The sequence below is a fragment of the Vidua chalybeata genome, chromosome 6 (assembly GCF_026979565.1).
Source record: "Vidua chalybeata isolate OUT-0048 chromosome 6, bVidCha1 merged haplotype, whole genome shotgun sequence".
NCBI lineage: Eukaryota > Metazoa > Chordata > Aves > Passeriformes > Viduidae > Vidua > Vidua chalybeata.
The window spans coordinates 39,340,546-39,359,521 of NC_071535.1; the positions used below are offsets into that span (position 1 = coordinate 39,340,546).

At 45.0% G+C, this 18,976-nt stretch overlaps 2 protein-coding genes across 9 annotated transcripts in view; both read left to right on the top strand.

Annotated features, from left to right (window-relative positions):
- Nucleotides 1-8,024, top strand: part of NR1H3 (nuclear receptor subfamily 1 group H member 3) — a 29,616-nt gene extending 21,592 nt beyond the window's left edge. For all 4 annotated transcript variants that reach the window (XM_053944565.1, XM_053944564.1, XM_053944567.1 and 1 more), the window contains exons 4-9: nt 2,007-2,215; nt 2,458-2,637; nt 3,045-3,144; nt 4,663-4,776; nt 5,593-5,687; nt 6,079-8,024. In XM_053944565.1, the coding sequence (XP_053800540.1) occupies nt 2,007-2,215; nt 2,458-2,637; nt 3,045-3,144; nt 4,663-4,776; nt 5,593-5,687; nt 6,079-6,225 (845 nt within the window). In that variant the 3' untranslated portion in view covers nt 6,226-8,024. The remainder of the gene's footprint in view (nt 1-2,006; nt 2,216-2,457; nt 2,638-3,044; nt 3,145-4,662; nt 4,777-5,592; nt 5,688-6,078) is intronic.
- A 2,846-nt stretch (nt 8,025-10,870) lies between these two features.
- Nucleotides 10,871-18,976, top strand: part of MADD (MAP kinase activating death domain) — a 68,840-nt gene continuing 60,734 nt past the window's right edge. For 3 of the 5 annotated variants that reach the window (XM_053944396.1, XM_053944397.1, XM_053944399.1), the window contains exon 1: nt 18,769-18,874. The gene's annotated coding sequence lies outside the window, so the exon portion shown is untranslated. Of the gene's footprint in view, nt 11,182-18,768; nt 18,875-18,976 lie in introns of those variants that run through there. The other 2 variants (XM_053944395.1, XM_053944398.1) reach the window with 2 other exon arrangements.

Consider the following 18,976-nt stretch of genomic DNA (forward strand, 5'->3'; position numbering starts at 1 on the left):
TATACTTGTTCAGTTTTAGGGCCTGCTTTTCTGTGTAGCAGCTATAGAATCATCAAGGCTGGAAGAGATCTTTTAAGATCATCAAGTCCAAATGTGTACCCAGTAGTACCACTGTAACCCTTAAGCCAGTAAACCATATCACTGAGCATAGATCCAGGTGCTCTTTAAATACCTCCAAGGATGGTGACTCCATCACCTCCCAGGGCAACTTGTTCCAATGCATGCCCTAACAAGGAAATTTTTTTTTAAAATACCTAATCTAAATCTCCTCTGTCTAAATGGCCTGAGAGGCCACTTCTTCTTATCCTCTCACTGTGGGCATGGCAGGAGAGACTAACCCCCCATCTTATTGCAACTACCTTTCTTTTCTATGTTATCTGTGCATTAAACAAATGAGACCAAAGAATCTTTCAGCACTTTTAAAGTCTTATTTGTAAAGTCAAGCTTTGTTTATTTATCTTTGTTCCTGAAGATGCAGAGTGTAGGGTTTTTTTTTTAATTAGTTCCTTTTCTGCTTCCCTCCCTTCCAGAGTGTCACAGCACACAGCCTGGTGCTGTCAGAGCCTTGCTGAGGGTGTGCTCAGTCCCACTGTCCACATCACTGACAAAGGTGTTAAACAGTGCCAGTCCCAGTACCAACACCTGGGGAATGCCACTTGTCACTGATCTCCACCTGGACATTGAGCCATGGGCCACAACTCTTTGAGTGTGACCATCCAACCAATCTTTTATCCTCCAAGTGATTTGTCAAATCCATGCTATTCCAATTTAGACACAGGGATGCATCACTCCTGAGCTTGGAGGAGGTGATCTTTGAATGTTAACCAGCTTTCTTGGGCCCCTCTTCCCTCCAGCATTTTATCTGATAGTACTCTACCGAGCAGATCCCTGAAGAGGCCAGAGTCTGCTCTCCTGAAGTCCAGGCCAGCCTACTTGCTGTGCACCCTCTCTCTGTGATGCCAATATGATCACAGCCCTGCAGGTGTGTGCATGTCTCTAAGTCCTTTTATTTATTCCCTATGCTATGTGCGTTTGCATAGAGGCATTTTAGCTGGGCTCCTGATGAACCTGACTTACTGGATGGAGTGGCAGGAATTCCATTGTGCTGCCCTTCAGGTGTCTCCTGCTGACCTGCATACCCTCTCTAGGCTCTGGGCATCTCTTGCTGGACCTAGCATCGAATTGGATTGGGAGAGAAAAGGGATGGAATGAGGTTCCTGTCCCTAGGCAGCTTTAGTTTAAATCCCTCTTTGCTGCTTGTCAAGCCTATGAGAAAAGATGTGCTTCCCTTTCTCTGAGAGAGGGACCCCATCAGCCCTCTGTAGAGCAGATGCCTTTGAGTTCCTCCTTACAGTGTTACATCCAAATAACATCTCCCCTTTGACTTAACAACTGAAGGAGACATGTAACCCTGTTCCTGAAGGACCTGCCCTTGGTCCTCAGTACATTTACACAAAGTTACTCTTCTATTATTCATCTTGGGGTATGTTACTGCTCTAGAGTTTGCTGCAGATGGCCTGTATAGCAAATTATCCTTTCACTCTCAAACTCCACTCAGGACTGAGTCTGACCTTTGAAGAGGGTTGAATGACACAAGCTGTTAAATTAACAATATTGAAAAAAGACATAACAGTAGTATAATATAAAATACAGTAGACACACCATGGCATATGAAGGGAGCACCTGTTGCAACATGATACTTTAGGGAATTGCTTTTTGGGGAAAGTCACTCTTGTTTTCTGAGATCTGCAGCGCATCATGAGGGGAGCTTCAGACTTTTGTGAACATTTTACATGACACTATGATTAGAAGAAAGGCAATTAAACAACTTAAAGTAGGGAATAGAGGGAGAAACAACTAAGTATCATTGTCTGTGTTGTGTACACTCTGCTATGCCTGGTACAGGCAGCTGTGATCTCTGCCTCTTCATCCACAGCACATTATCCTGTGTTTAATGTGGTTTCCATTGTGTTCCTATGATTGATCATGAGTTATTCCTGCTTTAGATGTTCTGTCTGAAGAGCAGATACGACTGAAGAAGCTGAAGAAGCAGGAGGACGATCAGGCGCGGACAGTTGTGGTGCGTCCAAACCCTTCGAATCCACCAAGCCCTTCCCACAAACTGACGCCGGAACAGCTGAGCATGATAAAAAAGCTCGTGGCCGCTCAGCAGCAGTGCAACCAGCGCTCCTTCACAGACAGGCTCAAAGTGACGGTAAAAACTCTACCAGTGTACCCAAAATAAGAAAAAGTGAAGTTTGGGGAGTTGCATTTTAGGTAAAATATTTGGGATAACAGTGTTACTTTATGCATGGCATCTGTGGGCTACAGCTCTGTAAAGAATAGCAAAAGATGAAGTTCTGAAGTTGTAGTTTTCTTTCCTTGTTCTCTTCATCTTATCTTTCATCTTTGGCTCCATCTTTCACAAATATATGCTGTCTCTTCCCATTCCTACAGCCATGGCCCCAGATTCCTGATCCAAATAACCGTGAAGCAAGGCAGCAGCGTTTTGCTCACTTCACAGAACTCGCAATTATCTCTGTGCAAGAGATCGTGGACTTTGCCAAGCAATTACCTGGATTCCTGGAGCTCACCAGGGAAGATCAGATCGCTTTACTGAAGACATCTACCATAGAGGTGAGGGTTTGACTCCACCCCAGATGATAGTAGCAGAGATGAAAGAATTTTGAGTTATCCACCTAGAGAACTAGTTACATTCCTTTTTTGAGGATGGCAGACTGAAGGACCTCAGCTGTGGGACCATTACTGAGGTGCGAGGTTATATTGGCAGGGTGCCTGGTTATACAGGAAGGGAATGAGGCAAGTGCCTTGGTAGTGGTAAGCAGGGATTTCCCAGAAGCAAGGCACCACAAAGGACAGCAGAAGGCTTTATTTTGGAATTTTTAAGCACTCTGAGAGAAACTGGAATGGTTTCGTTTGGTGTTTTTTTTTTTTTCCAAAGATGCTTCAACAGTCAGCAAAGTACTGATGTTGTAACATTTCTTCCTGCTTTCAAATTGAGTATATCTTACTCCTGTCTTCAGGTGATGTTGTTGGAGACATCTCGGCGCTACAATCCAGAGATTGAGAGTATCACCTTTCTTAAGGACCTGAGCTATAATCGGGATGACTTCGCCAAAGCAGGTGGTGCATTAGACAGATGTTTCTTCATCCCCAGTGTCTTGTGTTCTTACATATTTTCCTTTTTAATGTGGGCAGCTGGAAGTAGTTTATGGTGAGAGGTTTAGAACAGGACCAAACCAATAGCCCTACAAACTTTTTTTTTTTTTTTTTTTTTTGCTTTTAACGTATGGTACCAGCTCATTTCATGTCTTTTTCTAGGTGTCAATTTGCTTGGGAAAATCTGGACTCTTAAAGCATGAAAATATTGCTGCAAGTGTCCACCTGGGACTAGCAGTTGGTAGAATATTCCTTGCTTGTAGAGATGTGACATGGTGGTGGAGCTGTATCAGATCATACCAATCCAAACCACAAGCAAGCATATCACCTGCTAATCCGGATGGACGCCTGGAGTGAATACATTACTGTGATTACATTTCAGTTGATACAAGTCTGTACTGTGCACCGAGGATCCCCAGAGACTGCTTTAGACACTTTATCATCCTAATATATAGTGGCCTGTGGTGTTGTGATCCCTGAAGTGTATTTTTCCAGGAACTATGAGTGTTTGTAATTTCAGATACACAATTCTTGTTACTGCATCTTCAGCATTTCTAAAAACATGACTTTAGCTGTGCTTCAGCTGATTTTTTTTATTTTATTCCTTGACTAGCTATTTAACCATTTATACTTAAGATGGCCTGTATATACAACTTTTCTTTATGACACTTTTCCTGGTAGCCTTTTCTTCAGGTTATTAGAAAGGCAAAAAGCAGGAATCCAGAAAGATTCCATCCAGTTTGTTCTTCCTTCTCTGATGCATTTGTAATGCAAGAAATTAGAAATTTAGATGCTATTTTGGAGGAAAGGCCTGAAGTTTTCAGTATGATTACATAGCACAGAGACCTGATTGGACAATGGTCTCTGTTATAGCAATAAATACCAGTGCATTTTTATCTGACTGCATTTATTAAATGAGGTGATTGGAAGCCTAGGTCAGACTCTGCCTCAGGTTGCCCAGTTCTTTGAGCTGAAGGAAATGGCATAGTTCAGAGTTCTTGGCACCACATATTTTCAGCTCATACATACTTTAGATTAACCTGAAGTGTGGAATTCAAACTTCTTTTGAAATCATGAAGGCTACTGGTGTGAAGGAGGTGATGCTGTGAGAGTGGACAGTATAAATATTGTGCTTGTGACCTTCTCATGTTTTGATGGACTTGTCTGATAGTTCATGTAGTGTTCCTTTAGCTGTTGCCCAGTAATGTGCTGTGGGGCATTTAAGGCTTTAGGAAAACCCAGAAATAATGTCATTTTACAGTTAGAACCTGACTTCTCAGCCACTGTTGTTGGTGCTCACCAGTAGTGGATGCGAAGGGAGGATTCATTAGAGAATAATGTAAGGGTTTTTCCCTGCCTGTCTCTCCTCCCCCCTCTCTGGTGTATAGCAGTGGATTTCTGGCAGCCTTTTCTGTGAAAGGGAGGGGGAGAGAGGGGAGACAATTGTTACTGCTTCACCTTGTTCTCTTCTGTTTGTTGCAGGTCTGCAGTTTGAGTTCATTAACCCCATCTTTGAGTTCTCAAAGGGAATGAATGAGCTACAGCTTAATGATGCTGAATATGCACTTTTAATTGCCATCAACATTTTCTCTGCAGGTAAAAAGCCAGGAACATCTGAAGAGCTGCAGCAGCGAGTCAGAGGGCAAAGGAAATAAAGTGAAGGGATGTTACAAGCAGAAAAGGAGTAATAGAACATGTATAGAGTCTAGTGATAAAGGGAGCCTATGATTCATTATATTCTGAATTTTCTAGGGCCATTTCCAGAGGAAATTGAATTCCTCACTATTGGTAAAGTGTGCAGAAAAACCAGCCAGTATTTATCTTCCTCATTTAGAAATCGGTATTTTACTGCCCCCTTAATGTCCTTGCCACCTCTCTGGTGTGATGCAGGTCCCACAGCATGAGTGACATCTAGTGGGCAAGCAAACATACTTTGGACAAGAGGCAGTATGCCCCGGGCCAGGATAGGGCTGTGCCAAAAAGCCACCTCTACTCTTCTGTCTCATGACCTGATTAATGACTGTTTTTCTTTGTTCTTGTTTTCTAACTGGCTCAACTACTGGAGAGACTTTCCCATTTGCTCTTGAATAAGCGGCTTTGCATTTTTTTTGGGGACAGGAACATGAGACCAACCAGCACTGTGTAAATGTGTTTGGTCTCTCTAACCTCCCCCTCCTCTATAGGAGTCGGATTGGACTCCCCATGTGCAGCGGACATCACTGAGAAAGAGAAGTTACAGGCAGCTGCCACAGTGTCATGGATATATCTCCCATTCTCCCTGGGTGAATGTGAGATGAAGTTTTGGGAAGACACGATAGGAGGAGGTGGGGTTAGAGATGTTAAATCCAGTGAAGCTGCCCGTGGCAATCTGCTTACATCTAATCTGCTTACTTCAACCCTGCTTTTTGGCAGACCGACCGAATGTGCAGGACCAGTCCCTGGTGGAGAGGCTGCAGCACACCTATGTGGAAGCACTTCATTCTTACATTTGCATCAACAGACCAAATGTAAGTGCCTGACCAGAATATCTCCAGGGATGATGCAAGCAGATTTTTTTTATTTATGCAGGCAGAGTTCCTGCAGTATTGTCTCTAACAGGTCTCTTGCTGCCTGTACTGTCAGGCTTGGCCCTTCTGGGCTCTTTGATAGCAGCTGTAAATGCAGGGTTTGTGAGCTGTCACAATCTGTTGTCCTGTATCACGTTCCATAGTTTAGCCAGCATGGAAAGTCTAGAGTTTTGGGACATGATGTACTATTTGTGTTCTTTCATATTGCATCCTCCTGGAGAATGCTGGGTCTAGAGGAAATAAGGATTGTGTAATGTAATCAGTTATGGTAATTTTTTTTTAAACAAAGTTTTAGGTGAATTTACTAACAGCTGTCTGTTTGGCCCTGCAGGACCGTTTGATGTTTCCACGGATGTTAATGAAGCTGGTCAGTCTTCGGACACTGAGCAGTGTCCACTCTGAACAGGTGTTTGCCCTTCGGCTGCAGGATAAGAAACTCCCACCCCTGCTCTCAGAAATCTGGGATGTGCATGAGTGACTGCATGCTCCCAGGGCGCTGACATGCTGACATAATGCCATCTCCCAGCCTTTGCTAACGAGAAGCCAGCCTCCCCTCTCCAAAGCACTGAACCCTGGGCTGGGCATGCAAGGAGTGATGAGCCTGGGGTTTCAGTGTTGTCATGAGACTATGCAGGAGGCAGCTGGGCTAGATCAGATGGAGGGATTGATTTCGATGTAGTGCCCATACCCCAAAGGAATAACGTGAAATATTTGAAAACGGTAGAAATGAAGACCTTTCCCCCTGCCCCTCAACTCCTTTTTCTTCAGAGTCTTTCTCTTCTCTAAGCATATACTGAGGGTTTGCCCCATTGATCCTCTTCTTGCTGATTATGAAAATGAATTTGCAGGAACTTGCCAAAAGCTCTCTGTTGAGAGTAACCCAGCTCAAAAGGCTTCTGCAGGGTCCCCAGTGTACCTGGATCTGAGGAGCTCAGGGAAGTCAGTGTGGATGTTCTAGGGATTTCACTGGGTTTCCTATAAATAAAATATCTTGAATGTGCTGCCCTTTACAATGATTCCAAGAGAAGTAGCTTTTATTTCTTTATTATGAGACTACATCTCTAGAGCTGCCCTTTATTCTGGCCCTCCTTTGGAAAAAGGATTCCTGTAATGTGTAGTACCCTTTGTCTAACAAGGAGGTCCTCTGGGTAGGGAACATTGTGTATCAAAAAGATGTCAGGCATAAAGTAGTGGATTTTTTTAATGTAATGCATCACGGTTTTATCTCATGGTGGTTCTCAGCTCAATTTACCTTTGATTTGCTAGCAGCTGGACAACTTTAGTTCAAAACAAATCAGGGCATAGATTTTATCTTTAGGGGTGGAATAGAAGAAAGATAGGGTAGGCCTGGTACCTAAGTAAGGTGGGTGTGGTGGAAGGATCTCAAAAACTTCCAAGAATCTGGAGCATGTGTTATGTGTTCCAAGGTGGGTGTGAAGATGTATCGACCAAGGAGAGAGGGCAGAGGGCACACTGCATTAAGTGAAATATGTGGGCATTGCATAAGCTGTGGGCTGTACAACTCTCAGATCACAGGCTGCAGGAATATTGTGTGTAATCAGATCCACTTGCATCGTCTTCCTTTTGCCAAAGTCTTTCCAAGGTACTTGCTCAAAGTTTCAGGTCACGGGATATGGGGGCACTCCTGTATGAGGAGTGCCAAATCCTTCAGAAGGACACTTGGTCTTGTATCCTTTCTTCACTTTGGGTATTGCGAGATCCACACTGGATTTATGGCCCAAGTTTTAAGTATCCACATCCATAAGTATTCTAGGATTTACAGCAATATTTTGTCTGACGGAAGAGAAACATATTGCTATAAAAAGTGTTCCTTTTTTTCCAAGAAAAAACATCTTATGGCTGATCTCAGAGATGTAACCTTAAATATCCTGGTAGCTTGGTCTCATGAGTCTTCTCTGTCATAGGGTCTATGTTTGCTTGCCCAGTGAGCATCCCAAGAGCATAGGTTCACATGGCTCGGGGTTTTTTTGTCTGTCTGTTTTTTGGTTCGTTTGTTGTTTTTTTTTTGGCTGTGTATCTGAGCGCTATGCCCGTGGTGAGGGTATTGTGTCCATTTTGCACTTGAGGTTGGTCCCCTGCCACTGGCCTTCACTCTGCACCTTTGTAAAGCACTTGTAACAATCTGTAAAATAATCTGTTGTTTTTTATAACTCATTGCAATTGCAAAAATTCTTGTTTAAATCTGTATTTTTAACTAATCTGTTTGAGAAATGTTAATGTTTATATAAAAGAATAAAGCCTAATACAGGATTTTGACATTCTGTGATGTGCTGTCATGAGACTGGAGGAGGGTGGAATAAGTTCTTGCTGTAACAAGCTCAAAGCTGAGAAGAAATTATGAGTATATGTGTTGGGGAAGAAGCAAGAAGTGGCAAGAAAGAAATAGCAGTGCAACCCCAGGCAGTTTCTTTTGGCCTTTCGTATGAGATTTGTAGCTCAGTATGTGTCTTGCTGTGTGCCAGAGCTGGCAAATAGGTGAAGTAGATTAAGTGTGTATCACAAAGACCATGCATTATGCATACACACCTCACCTCGATTTGTACAGCTGCATTCAGAATGTAACCCTTTTATTGCGTGTGCTCTACTCCATTCCCTGCATTTTGTGGCTCACCAAAACTGAAAGAGGAGTCCAGTGTGCCCCAGCTCTCACGTGGATTTCAGTAGGGCCTTACCTGACCTCTGGTATGCTGTTCATTTCTCATGTATCCACAGGCAAAACACCAGGAAGAGTTGAACATGTGCATTACCTCAAAGGGAGTGGCAGGACCGGGGAATGCAGAGAGCTGTCCAGCATTAGCTGCTTCTGAAGTGCTTGATGATCGCCTGCCCCAAAGGGAAAGGAAAGCAATGGTCAGTTCAGCAAGGTTCCACACCAGAGGCTGTTCTGCTGAAGCCTCTGCGTTACTCTGGAGTATCAAATTCAAATTGGAATCTACTGAACCAGAGGAAGAAGGAATAACAGTAGGCTTATAGGAGACTGGAGCTGGATATGAGAGGGGGAGTAAAAAGCACAGCTCAAGACCTCATCAGTGCTGGGTGGAGTAGAGGGTGGCTGGGTCCTGCTATCAACAAAAGAGCTGCAGCTTAACTTCCAGCTTTATATTCTTTGGGCTGCATCTCCTTAATTTGAAGGGAAAAACTGCATGGGAATTCGAGGGATTCTCAAGGTACAACCTGTAACATTGCTGTGGATGGCAGTGGTGAAAACAGTGATTTTCCTTGCCTCTGTGTAGTGGTTTAACCCAGACAGCCACGAAACTCCACACAATCACTCACTCACTCCACAGCAGCAGGACTGGGGAGAGAATCAGAAGGGTAAACGCCAGAAAATTTGTGGGTGGAGATAAAGACAGTTTAATAGGGAGAGCAAAAGCCACACACACAAGCAAAGCAAGGACTTCATTCACCGTTTCCTGTGGACAATTCACTAATTCACTGTGGACAAGCAGGCATTCAGCCATCTCCAGGAGAGTGGGGCCTGATCATGTGTAATTGTTACTTGGGAAAACAAACACCATCACTCCAAACATCCCACTCTTCCTCCTTCTGCCCCCCTTTATATACTTAGCCATATGGTCTGGAATATCCCTTTGGTCACTTGGGGTCGTCTGTCCTGGCTGTGTCTCCTCCCAACCTCCCATGTACCCCCAGCTTCCTCACCACCATGGCAGCATGGAAAGCAGAAAAGGCCTTGGCTCTGTGTGAGCTCTGCTCAACAATAACAAAAACATCTCTGTGTTATCAACCCTGTGCTCAGCACAAATCCAAAACACAGCCCTATACCAGTCACTGTGAAGAAAATGAACTCTTCCAGCCCAAATCAGCACATTTTTCATTATCATGTAGTCAAATACAATCTCCTTGTTTACATCTTCACATTCTCATTTTTTTTTGAAAGTGCAAATCAGTACAGAAGCTTTTTTTTTTTCTTTTAGAAGCTTCCCAGGTTAGCTGATGTAGCTCAAGTAAGCAGGTGTGGGGGAAGAACCATCTATGAGACTGGTGACCCTTTGTACTTTTATGTTTACAAGATGCTATCTAGGCCTGAGATTCAATCCTGCTGCTCTAAGTCTCTATACCTGACCTGTTTCAAATTAATTTTGCTGATTTGGCTGCTGGAGAAATATTGGAGTGCTTGAATTACAATCCTGTGGGAGGTGTTTCTGGTTGGCGGCACCCTTATTCAACAGCTGTATCTGCTCACAATGCATTCAGATCAATGGGTGGGGAGGAAAGGTATTTCTGAAAACCCAGTTCCTCTACAGTGGGCAAAGTATAGATGACAAATATCAAACAGTGTTTCTCCCTTTTGAATTCCGTGTGTATAAAAATTGTGGGCTACTTGTGGTGCTTTTGGTTGCATTTTGGGTTTATTTTGGTAGTTTTGGTTTTGTTAATAAATGGATTTGTTTGAGATGCATACTGGTTTTTAGGAGCTTGGAAGGAGTTAAAAAACCTGTATCTCAAGCTTTTAATAACCAAATTATCTTGTAATCTTATGAAGCTATTAGCAAATCAGCAAGTGTGTAGATCAATACAGAGGGTGAAAGTACACGGCACTGTGTCTCCTTGCTGCAAGGTAGCGTGTTGTTGTCCGTGTGGAGCCGGGCTTTGCTGCGAAGCTTCAGCTGCTGCTTGCCAGGACGAGGTCTGAAAGCACCAATTCTACGCTTCAAGTGACTGAAATGTTCCCCGTTCTCTCGACGCTTCCTGCTCAGGCAAGCTGCTTCACTCCACGCTCCCTGACACCCCGCCTGCAATCCCGCCTCCAGTCCCACCTCCAATCTCGCCTGCAGTCCCGCCTCCAGTCCCACCTCCAATCTCGCCTGCAGTCCCGCCTCCAGTCCCACCTCCAATCTCGCCTGCAGTCCCGCCTCCAGTCCCACCTCCAATCCCGCCTCCATGCCGCCTGCTCCTCCGCGGCTGCAGCGCCCCCTGTGGGCGGCTGGCGGGGCGGCTCCCCCCGCCCCGGCTGCGGGTGGTTCGCTCCGCCCGCCCCCGCTGCCCCTGCTCCGGCGGTGGCGCGCGCCGCCGCCGGCGCTCGATGCGGAACTGGGCGGGCGGCGCAGAGCGGCGGCGGCGGCGGCGCAGGTGAGCGGGGCGGCCCGGCCGGGCGGGCCCGGTGCCCGGTGCCGCAGGCGGCCGGATGCGTGCACATGTCACAAGCGGAGCCTGCCCCACCGACCCTACATGTGGGTCGGGCTGGGGAGCGCGGAGCGCGGCCGGCAGCGCTGCCTGCGGTTACCCGTACGCGGACAGCTGGCGGCGGGGCCCCCCGCCCTCCTCGAGCGCTGCCGCAGCCGCCCGGCCGGTCGCCGTGGTGATGCTCGGGGGCGGCGAGCCCTTCCGCAAGGTCACGGCCGGCGGCGGACAGAGATTGTGTCCCGCCGCTGCCGGGAGCGGGGCCGGCCAGGTTCGGCTCCATCGTCCCGGGGCGCCGGTGGCGGGCGGGGCCGCGATGTCCCGCTGTGGCCGCGGGGCTCAGCCGGCCGCTGTCGGAGCCGTCCCCGCGCGGCAGCGGCAGCAGCCCCTGCGGGGTCGCTTGCGGGTTTCCAGGCGGGACCGGGCGGCTTTGGGAACAGCGGCGTGGCCGGCCGGGGAGGGGGCTCTGCCGCCGGCGGGTGTGTGGGCGCAGGGCCGGCGCCCTCGGTCCCGGGCCACTCGGAGGCTTTTCCTCGCTCCCTGCCGGGTGTAAGCGGGCAGGATAGTGAGGGAAGGGAGAAGTGCGGCTCAGGGCGGACAGAATCCCTTGGAAAAGGTGAGGCGTGCAGCCATGTGAAGGGGTTGCCGCGGTAATGTGACTGGAAGGTGCTTTTACTCCTTGGTTTGAAAACAGCAGATCCTGTTACTCCGCAAGACAATAGAATAGGAAATCCACCTTATACTGGGCAATTTCTTATGAAGTCGACTATAAACCAAGAGCATTTTCCCCTCAGAAATGGGTGTCACCACCTTGTTGTGTTGCTTGCTTTTATGGTCAGGTGGAGGAGAGGAAGAAAGCTTGGTCTATGTCACTGTTTGTGTGGAGTCACAATAAAGAAGTGTTTCGAGAAATGATAAGCTTTGAAGGAAACTGATTTGTTTCCCGTCTTTCTTCTCTCCCTTTCCCCCTGAACTCCTCCATATACCACACTGTTTTCAGTCATATGCAAAATATGAACTCATATGCATCACAATTTTGCAGTCCCATGGAGATGGGGTAGAAGTGTCATCTGGCAATATGTTGTGCACTCCCTAGACAAGCCAGCCATTTTCTCTACGTCCAGTGCGACTCTGGGTCAGCATTTCTGTTGATGTGCTCTCAAGTGTCCTTGCTGTGCTCCTTGCACCATTGCTTATCTGCAAAAAGGATGCTACTTGTAGACACAAGCAAGCGGAGGGAAGATTTATTATAGTGTGTCCTGAGGGTCACATAATCAAACCAATGTCATCCAAATAGAGGTTATTTGGGAAGTGTCTCTATTTTTGGACTTTATACTGCTTGAACCTAGGCAACTATTTTGGATTGGGCACAAGAAGCACTTGCTGTGTTCAGCACTAATGAAAAGCTGCAATCCTGACACATCTGAGAGAGCACTTCACATCCAACGTAGCTAAAATGCAGTTTTTACAGGATCTAATCTGGCCATCCCTTCACAGCATGTTATGTAACACTGAACTGATAGATCATTCCATGTATAAAATACTATTTTTGTCTTACTGTTGTATTGTTAGAAAATGCACAGCTTTTGAACACAATAGATGCTGTAATTAAATGCACACTTGTTAAGTAACTTACTGTGTTTAACAAAATGCAAAATCATCAGCAAGTCTCTAGAATGCTTTTGTTAGGAGAGTACTACAGCCTTGTCCTCACTAAAAGATGTTGTACCTACCTGTCCAGTGGTGCTGCAGTTGTATCACAAGTCGGGACTCCTGTATTCTTACCAAATTAACAGGTTTCAGGCTGTAAGCTTCAGAGTCCTACTGTGTTGTCTTCCATGTTACTGCCTTTAAAAAAAATTCTAATTCTGAAACAATTCTAATTCTGGATGGGCAAAAAAGGAAGACAGTATCCTCACTGAAAGAGTGTTGTGCATAACATGGCCAAGACACAGTTCTAGGATGTGTGTTATATGCCAAACTTGTGAAACGTGGTGAACCAAAGGCTGTGTGGAAACTGGCAAAAAAAAAAAAAAAAAAAGCTTCTAGTTTAAAGTTTTAATGGAAAAACTAGAGGGCAAACATCTTCTTTAACCACGGTACCTTTCTGTAACTTTTGAAAGCAGACAAGGTGTGTATGTAATAAATCACAGAATCACAGAATGTGCTGAGCTGGAAGGGACCCACAGGGATCATTGAATCCAGCTCCTGGCCCTTCACAGGACCATCCCCAAGAGCCACACCATGTGCCTGAGAGTATTGAGTCCAACTTCTGTCTGTTTTAGAAGGATTTGGGGGTCAGAGGAGTAAAGGTTTTGACGATTTTTAACAAGTAATCCTTGCCCACCTAGCCAAAGTAGCTTTTTAGGTTTTAGAGCATCAGGGCTGATGGCTCAGTAGAAGTGGTAGAAGCATCAGTGCATTTCAGGCCTTACTAGAACACTTATTCATGTTATCTTCCTGAATTAAATTAGTGTTGGCTTTGATTTTATCTGCCTTGGGCTCAGGGGTATAGAGGGTCATAATTTATAGCTTTTCCCCTCTCAAGCCATATCAAATACTCAGGTTCTGTATAGACAGGATATACTAGGCATACCTCTGTCAAAATGTTCAGTCTTGTCTATTTAATATCTTCTGTGGTGAGCCTGTTGAAAAACCAAACATTTATGAAAACTTTGAGTATTAAATTAGAAAGTCACAAGTCCTGCTAAATTCTAAGAGACCAAATTTCTTCAAAATGTTTAATTTCCAGCATTCCAGCTAGTAGGTTTTCTCTGATACTCCTTTCCAGATACATTTGTTAAAAGAATGGCTTTCTTTTTGGGGGGGAAAAACTGGTAGAGATTTAGAATGTGAGAGGGGATAACAAATGGTGTAAAATACTGTGTCTTCCCTGTCATTTCACACTGTCATTTTTAATTGGATTTACCATTATACTCACAAGATGGTAATTGATACTTTTATGTTAAAACTTAGTACAGAGGTGAATGATCCACTTACTTTCCATTAGGAAGGAATTGGAGGCAGGCAATGCATATGTTACAACCCAGTTGAATTCCTGCAATGTCCTTTGGCCCTGTTGTACCTGCATTTAAGCCATACTGAATTAAATTTCCAGGCAGTTGATGTAGTTATTCAGTGTACTGGTAGAAAGTACAGATACAGCTTCTGATTAGGGATTTGCAGCAATGAGGAAAGGATTTAGTAAAAAAGAATGAAAGAGCTTGATATGCAAGATTAATATCATATCCTCAGTTTAAAGAGCTTTCATCTATCTCAAGATATGAATTTTCATAAAGTGAAAGCATTGTCAGTGACCTAATAAGAAACAAAGTGAAATAAAAGTGAGCATCATGAGGCATCAATTAGAAAGGAATGTATTTTAGTGGGATAATCTGTTAATCTGTGGAATAATTGTGATATTTCTTTTGAGGACAAAATGCTTTGCTGCTTTTCCTTCTCTACCTTGAGAGCTATGAAAAACTTCCATTGACCTACTGCTCACTCTCTGTGCCTGAACCTGTATAACTCAGCTGGTCTTTGCTCTGTTGCTTGAGCTGGAAAATAATTCTAGAGCAGCTAGATTCTCTGTCACTGGATCTCCTTAAACCTGTCAAAACAACATGGAAATTACTGTTGATTATTGACAAACATGCTCCTGATTTCTGTCTTGGAACTAGAATAACCAGCTGAAACCCCAAACCAAGCAAACTGGAGAACTGACCCATGTAGTGCCAGGAGCTCTGAAGTATCTTTACACTGGGGAACTCGCAGATGCGGAGGTTGTGCCTGTTGGTGCCCAGAAACCACTAAATTATGAGAGGTTGTGTTCACTTTAGATCACTGCTACTAGCAGGACCCTTGCAGGGATTTAGAAATAAGAAATGCTGCTTGCATATGCCTAAATTACCTAAGCTGAGGCAGTTCTCATGCTGTGATCCCAGACTCTGCAGTTAAATGAGAGATTTGTGCTTCTGGGTTGCTGTGAGAAATAATGCATCAGTGTAGCAGCAAGGAACAAGGTTTTATGGTTTTCTGTTTCTACTACAGCATTCATTATTTCAAACCAACAGCATTCCTCAAAACAGAGCTGGTCATCATGTTGCATTTGATGTATCCAGTAATGTTTGTCAGATATCACCTTTTTGTTTTGTTTGTAACTAATCTCTAAACAGTTGTGACAATCAGGGAATTAACGTTTGCTTTTTTGTACAAGGGAGAAAGATACGTTACTGTCAGATTTGTTATCTGATGACCTCCAGGAACTGCGTGTTATCTTTTGAGCAGAGCAGCCTTTTATTTCATATCCTGTTACGTTGTCACATCTGCAAGATCAGTGCCCTGGTTGTATCCTGCTTCCCATTATATTCTAACTGAATTTCCCAATGTCAGTGTAAAACTTTTGATCACGTTCTTGCCTATACCTTTGACACCAGCTTCCCTGGAACTCTTCTTGCCTGGGTATCTTGTCCTTGCTCTGGAAAGGCCCTGGTGACAGGAGATGAGGAGTTGTGTCTCTGTCTGTTTCCATGTCATCAGCTAGCAGGAAGAGAGGAGTGCTTTTTGTGATACAGATAATTAAGAACCAAAACCAGTACCCACCAAAATTTGCTGCAGCCACAAATGCTGAGCCACTCTGCTGCCGTGTCTGTTTCCTCTTGATAAGCAGTTAAACTGCTCTGCTGGAGCCACAAGCTGGGCACGCTGCTTCTGTCCTCCAGGCCACCTGCTTTCTCCGGTCTCTCTTGTTAGTAGTCTTAAGACATACCCAGCAGGGTGGTGTTTTCCCTCCTTCCTTTGCCGTGGTGACTGTCACTGCCAGTGTCTAGAAGCTCCTCTTGAGAGTCCTTGCTCTGTCATTTGCTGGCTCCAGCAGTCGCTTGAGGCAGTTCCTGTCCCTTCTTCACTCTGAGCTTGCTTCCCCCAATGTTTGTGTGTGGGCGAGTCTGCCAAATGCATGCTTCTCACACCCCAGAGCTCTTGTAGAGAGAAAATGGGCTTGTCTCTTTTATTTCCTTTCAGTTTTGACCAGCTGGTACTATGATTTATCACCAAAATTAATAGTAGGATCAGTTTGAGAGTAGGAATTTCTGATCTCCCACAGTGTTGATGAAGAGAAGGGGAAGGTGTGTAGAGGGAAGGAATAACAAGCAAGTGGCACACGTGGGGAGACAGACTGAGTGCTTCTAATACACCAGGCAAAACAGATGTGGGGCTCTGAGTTCTGAGGTGCTAACAACAGCCAAATGACTGGATTATTTAAAGTACTTTATTTTCTGGTTCACATTATCCTGAACAATGTTTCAGTGTTTCCACACTGGTTGTGAGCATTCCCCCTCCTCTGTCTTACAAATGGCTGTAATTTATTGTTGGGATCCCATTTGTCTGTGTGACTGATTTCCAGGAAAGAGTTGAATGTGCTTGTATCTGGTGGTGGTGATGCCATGAGTGATGTCTCCTGGCCCAGAGCTGCTCACTGTGGCTGGGGGAGGCACCATGGTGAGGGAAAGCACTGAATAATTTAACAGTTGCAGCTGCATCCAGCAGTTCTCTCAAATGTCACATGCTTTGTTGTTTTCTTGTTAATTTTTTTATGGCTGTGCATTTACACTATTTGGTTTTTGGAAAAAAATCTTCTGGTGCCTGCATTATGGGAACTGTGGCCTACTGCTCAAATTCCCAGCAGAGGGCTGGGAATGGAAGCATCTTGTGGGTGCTGGGGTCTGCACTCAGAAGCAGCACCAGCGTTTCTCAGCTCAAAGCTCATACCAAAAGCAGTCTGGTTTGGAAAAAAATTTAATGCTGTAGTGGTTGCAGGTGGTGTGAGGCTAATTGGGCTTGGGGGCATTGTGTGGGCTTTGGTTTGCCCTTCCTCCTACCCCCACTCCTTGCAAAATGTTCAAGTGCAGGTTTGAGGATCAGTGAAAAGCTGATGAGGTAGAGAAAATGAGAAGGCTCTTCTATTTTGTGATGGTGATGTTTCACAAGGAGGGGCAAAAAAAGACAGACTTAAAAGAGTTGGCCTTGTGTTACTGTTCTCTCATACAAATCTCCAGAGATTATTTTTGAATAAGAGATGAATTTAAATTCAAACAGTGTAGAGCAGGAGAACTGGCCAGATTGGGAGAGGGTTTTTATGCCAGAATTTGTTCTATGATTCTATAGTGAGTGGTGCCCTGCACAATGATCCTGCCTGGGAAGGATCATGAGAGAGATGTTTCACACAGTAAAGGAGGGGAGGAGAATAAGGTCTTTAACCTAAATTGAAGTGTGTGAAATGTCCTATGGCTGAGGCTAAAATCTGTCATCTCCTTCCTATTAGGAAGTAGAGTACTATAAAAGGGTGTGCTTTTCCTGCATTAGTTTACTGTTGATAATTTTCCCCAAGAGTGTAATGGAATAAAATGGATAACAGTATTTTCATACTGTTCTTCCTCACATGCTTATCTCTTGTTGCCCATTCAAGCCCTGGTCTTGATTTTTCTTCATGGCTTTCAGGTGGGTGTACAGCAGGCTTACTGGTGGGTGCAGCTGTGGCTCGGTGGGGCAGGTGCTGCTGGAACCTCTCCTTTGCCTTTGCCGCTGCCTGCAAGTTCCAGTTAGGATTGTGTGTTTGTGTTAGCACACTCTGCACGTTCTTTTTGTGCCTGCACTGCGTGTCTGTGGAAGCATCCTGTGGGTACTGGGTAAGCGGATTTTGTCAGCTGTGGCTGGTACTCAGCTTGGCGTGGGCAAGAATGCCTCCTGATTTGTAGTACTCGTGGATATGGAAAGCTCACGGGCTGGGAGGCATTTAGCATGTTGCAGATACTGTGCTGTCATCTGGCCTGGGGCCTGCAGGTGCCAGGAGGGCTCTGTTTCAGTGCTGACTCCAGGCAGTCCCTGTGTCTGGGTGAAGCTTGTTGGTAGTGTGGGCAGTGCTGGGAGCTTTGGTGGTGGAGCAGAGGGGGTGGAGCGCTGCAGCTGCTCTATAAATATACCCGACAGGCTGAAATCTAGGGACTAAAAGATTGGGTTGCTATGGTGATTGATCTGAATCAGATTACCTGTGGGTCTGTTTTCACAGCATGTGCATGTGTGGTGACTGTGTGATCTTGCATGTACAGCAGGCTGCTTTAGCCAAGCTTTGGCTGAAGTAGGGAGGAGAGAGGAAGCAACACTGAAGGGCTGACATATGGCAAGGACGGGGAAATCTGTCACTATAGCAACCGGGAACCTGAATCAGTCCAGCTTCACTCCGTGATACTGCAAAAAGGTTCCCATCTGCGTGGCATGATACTTCTGTTTGTGGAGTAATTCTGGTCATTTTCAGTCTATCTGTCAGCACCCCTACCCATGCTACTTCCATTTTGCTCTCAAAAACTAATGTGGAAGCTAAAGATGCATGGCTGTGTCAGTTCTATTTTCAGAAGGCAAAGAGATAATATTATTTAGTAGGAAAGGAAGAAATCTTTTAATTATTATAGTTATTGAAAAGGCCTTCAAAATAAGTCTTCTTGTGTTGCCAAAACCCGTTTTCCCCATTCATTCTTTAATTTTCTTTTATCTGGTTTGTTCTGTCCTTTCCCTCAAGATCTATTGATAGATGAAAAGTGGAAATAGTTGGGGGTGCATCTGCTGTTTTACCTGTAAGCAACTCTTACTGATTGAAGTGATGCATGTGCTCCAGGATGGATGCTTTTAGAATTTGCCAGCAGTCCTGTTCTCTACTGGGTGATTTCTTATGCTTGGAACTATCCCCTAGGCATTTTGCAGAGCCACACCTGTGTTATAGATTAGCCATACCAGATAAATATGTCATTGTCTGTTTAGGTATGCTTGCAATTCTTTGAAAATGCTTTTTTTTTTTCTCCTCCAGAGTGCAAGTATCTTCTTAGGAGTCACGGTTTTGGCATGCGTTGCTGCCTTGCCAAGGTGCATGGTAACACACAAAGCAGCTGCACCAGTATAGCAAGTCCATCCAGGTCAGATTTTAGAAATTGTTCCCTGTTCTGTCAGGTTCTGGAGAACGGGAGGTGTTCTCATCTCTGCTGTTGTCTGTTTCTTGTGTTAGCAGAAACACTGTA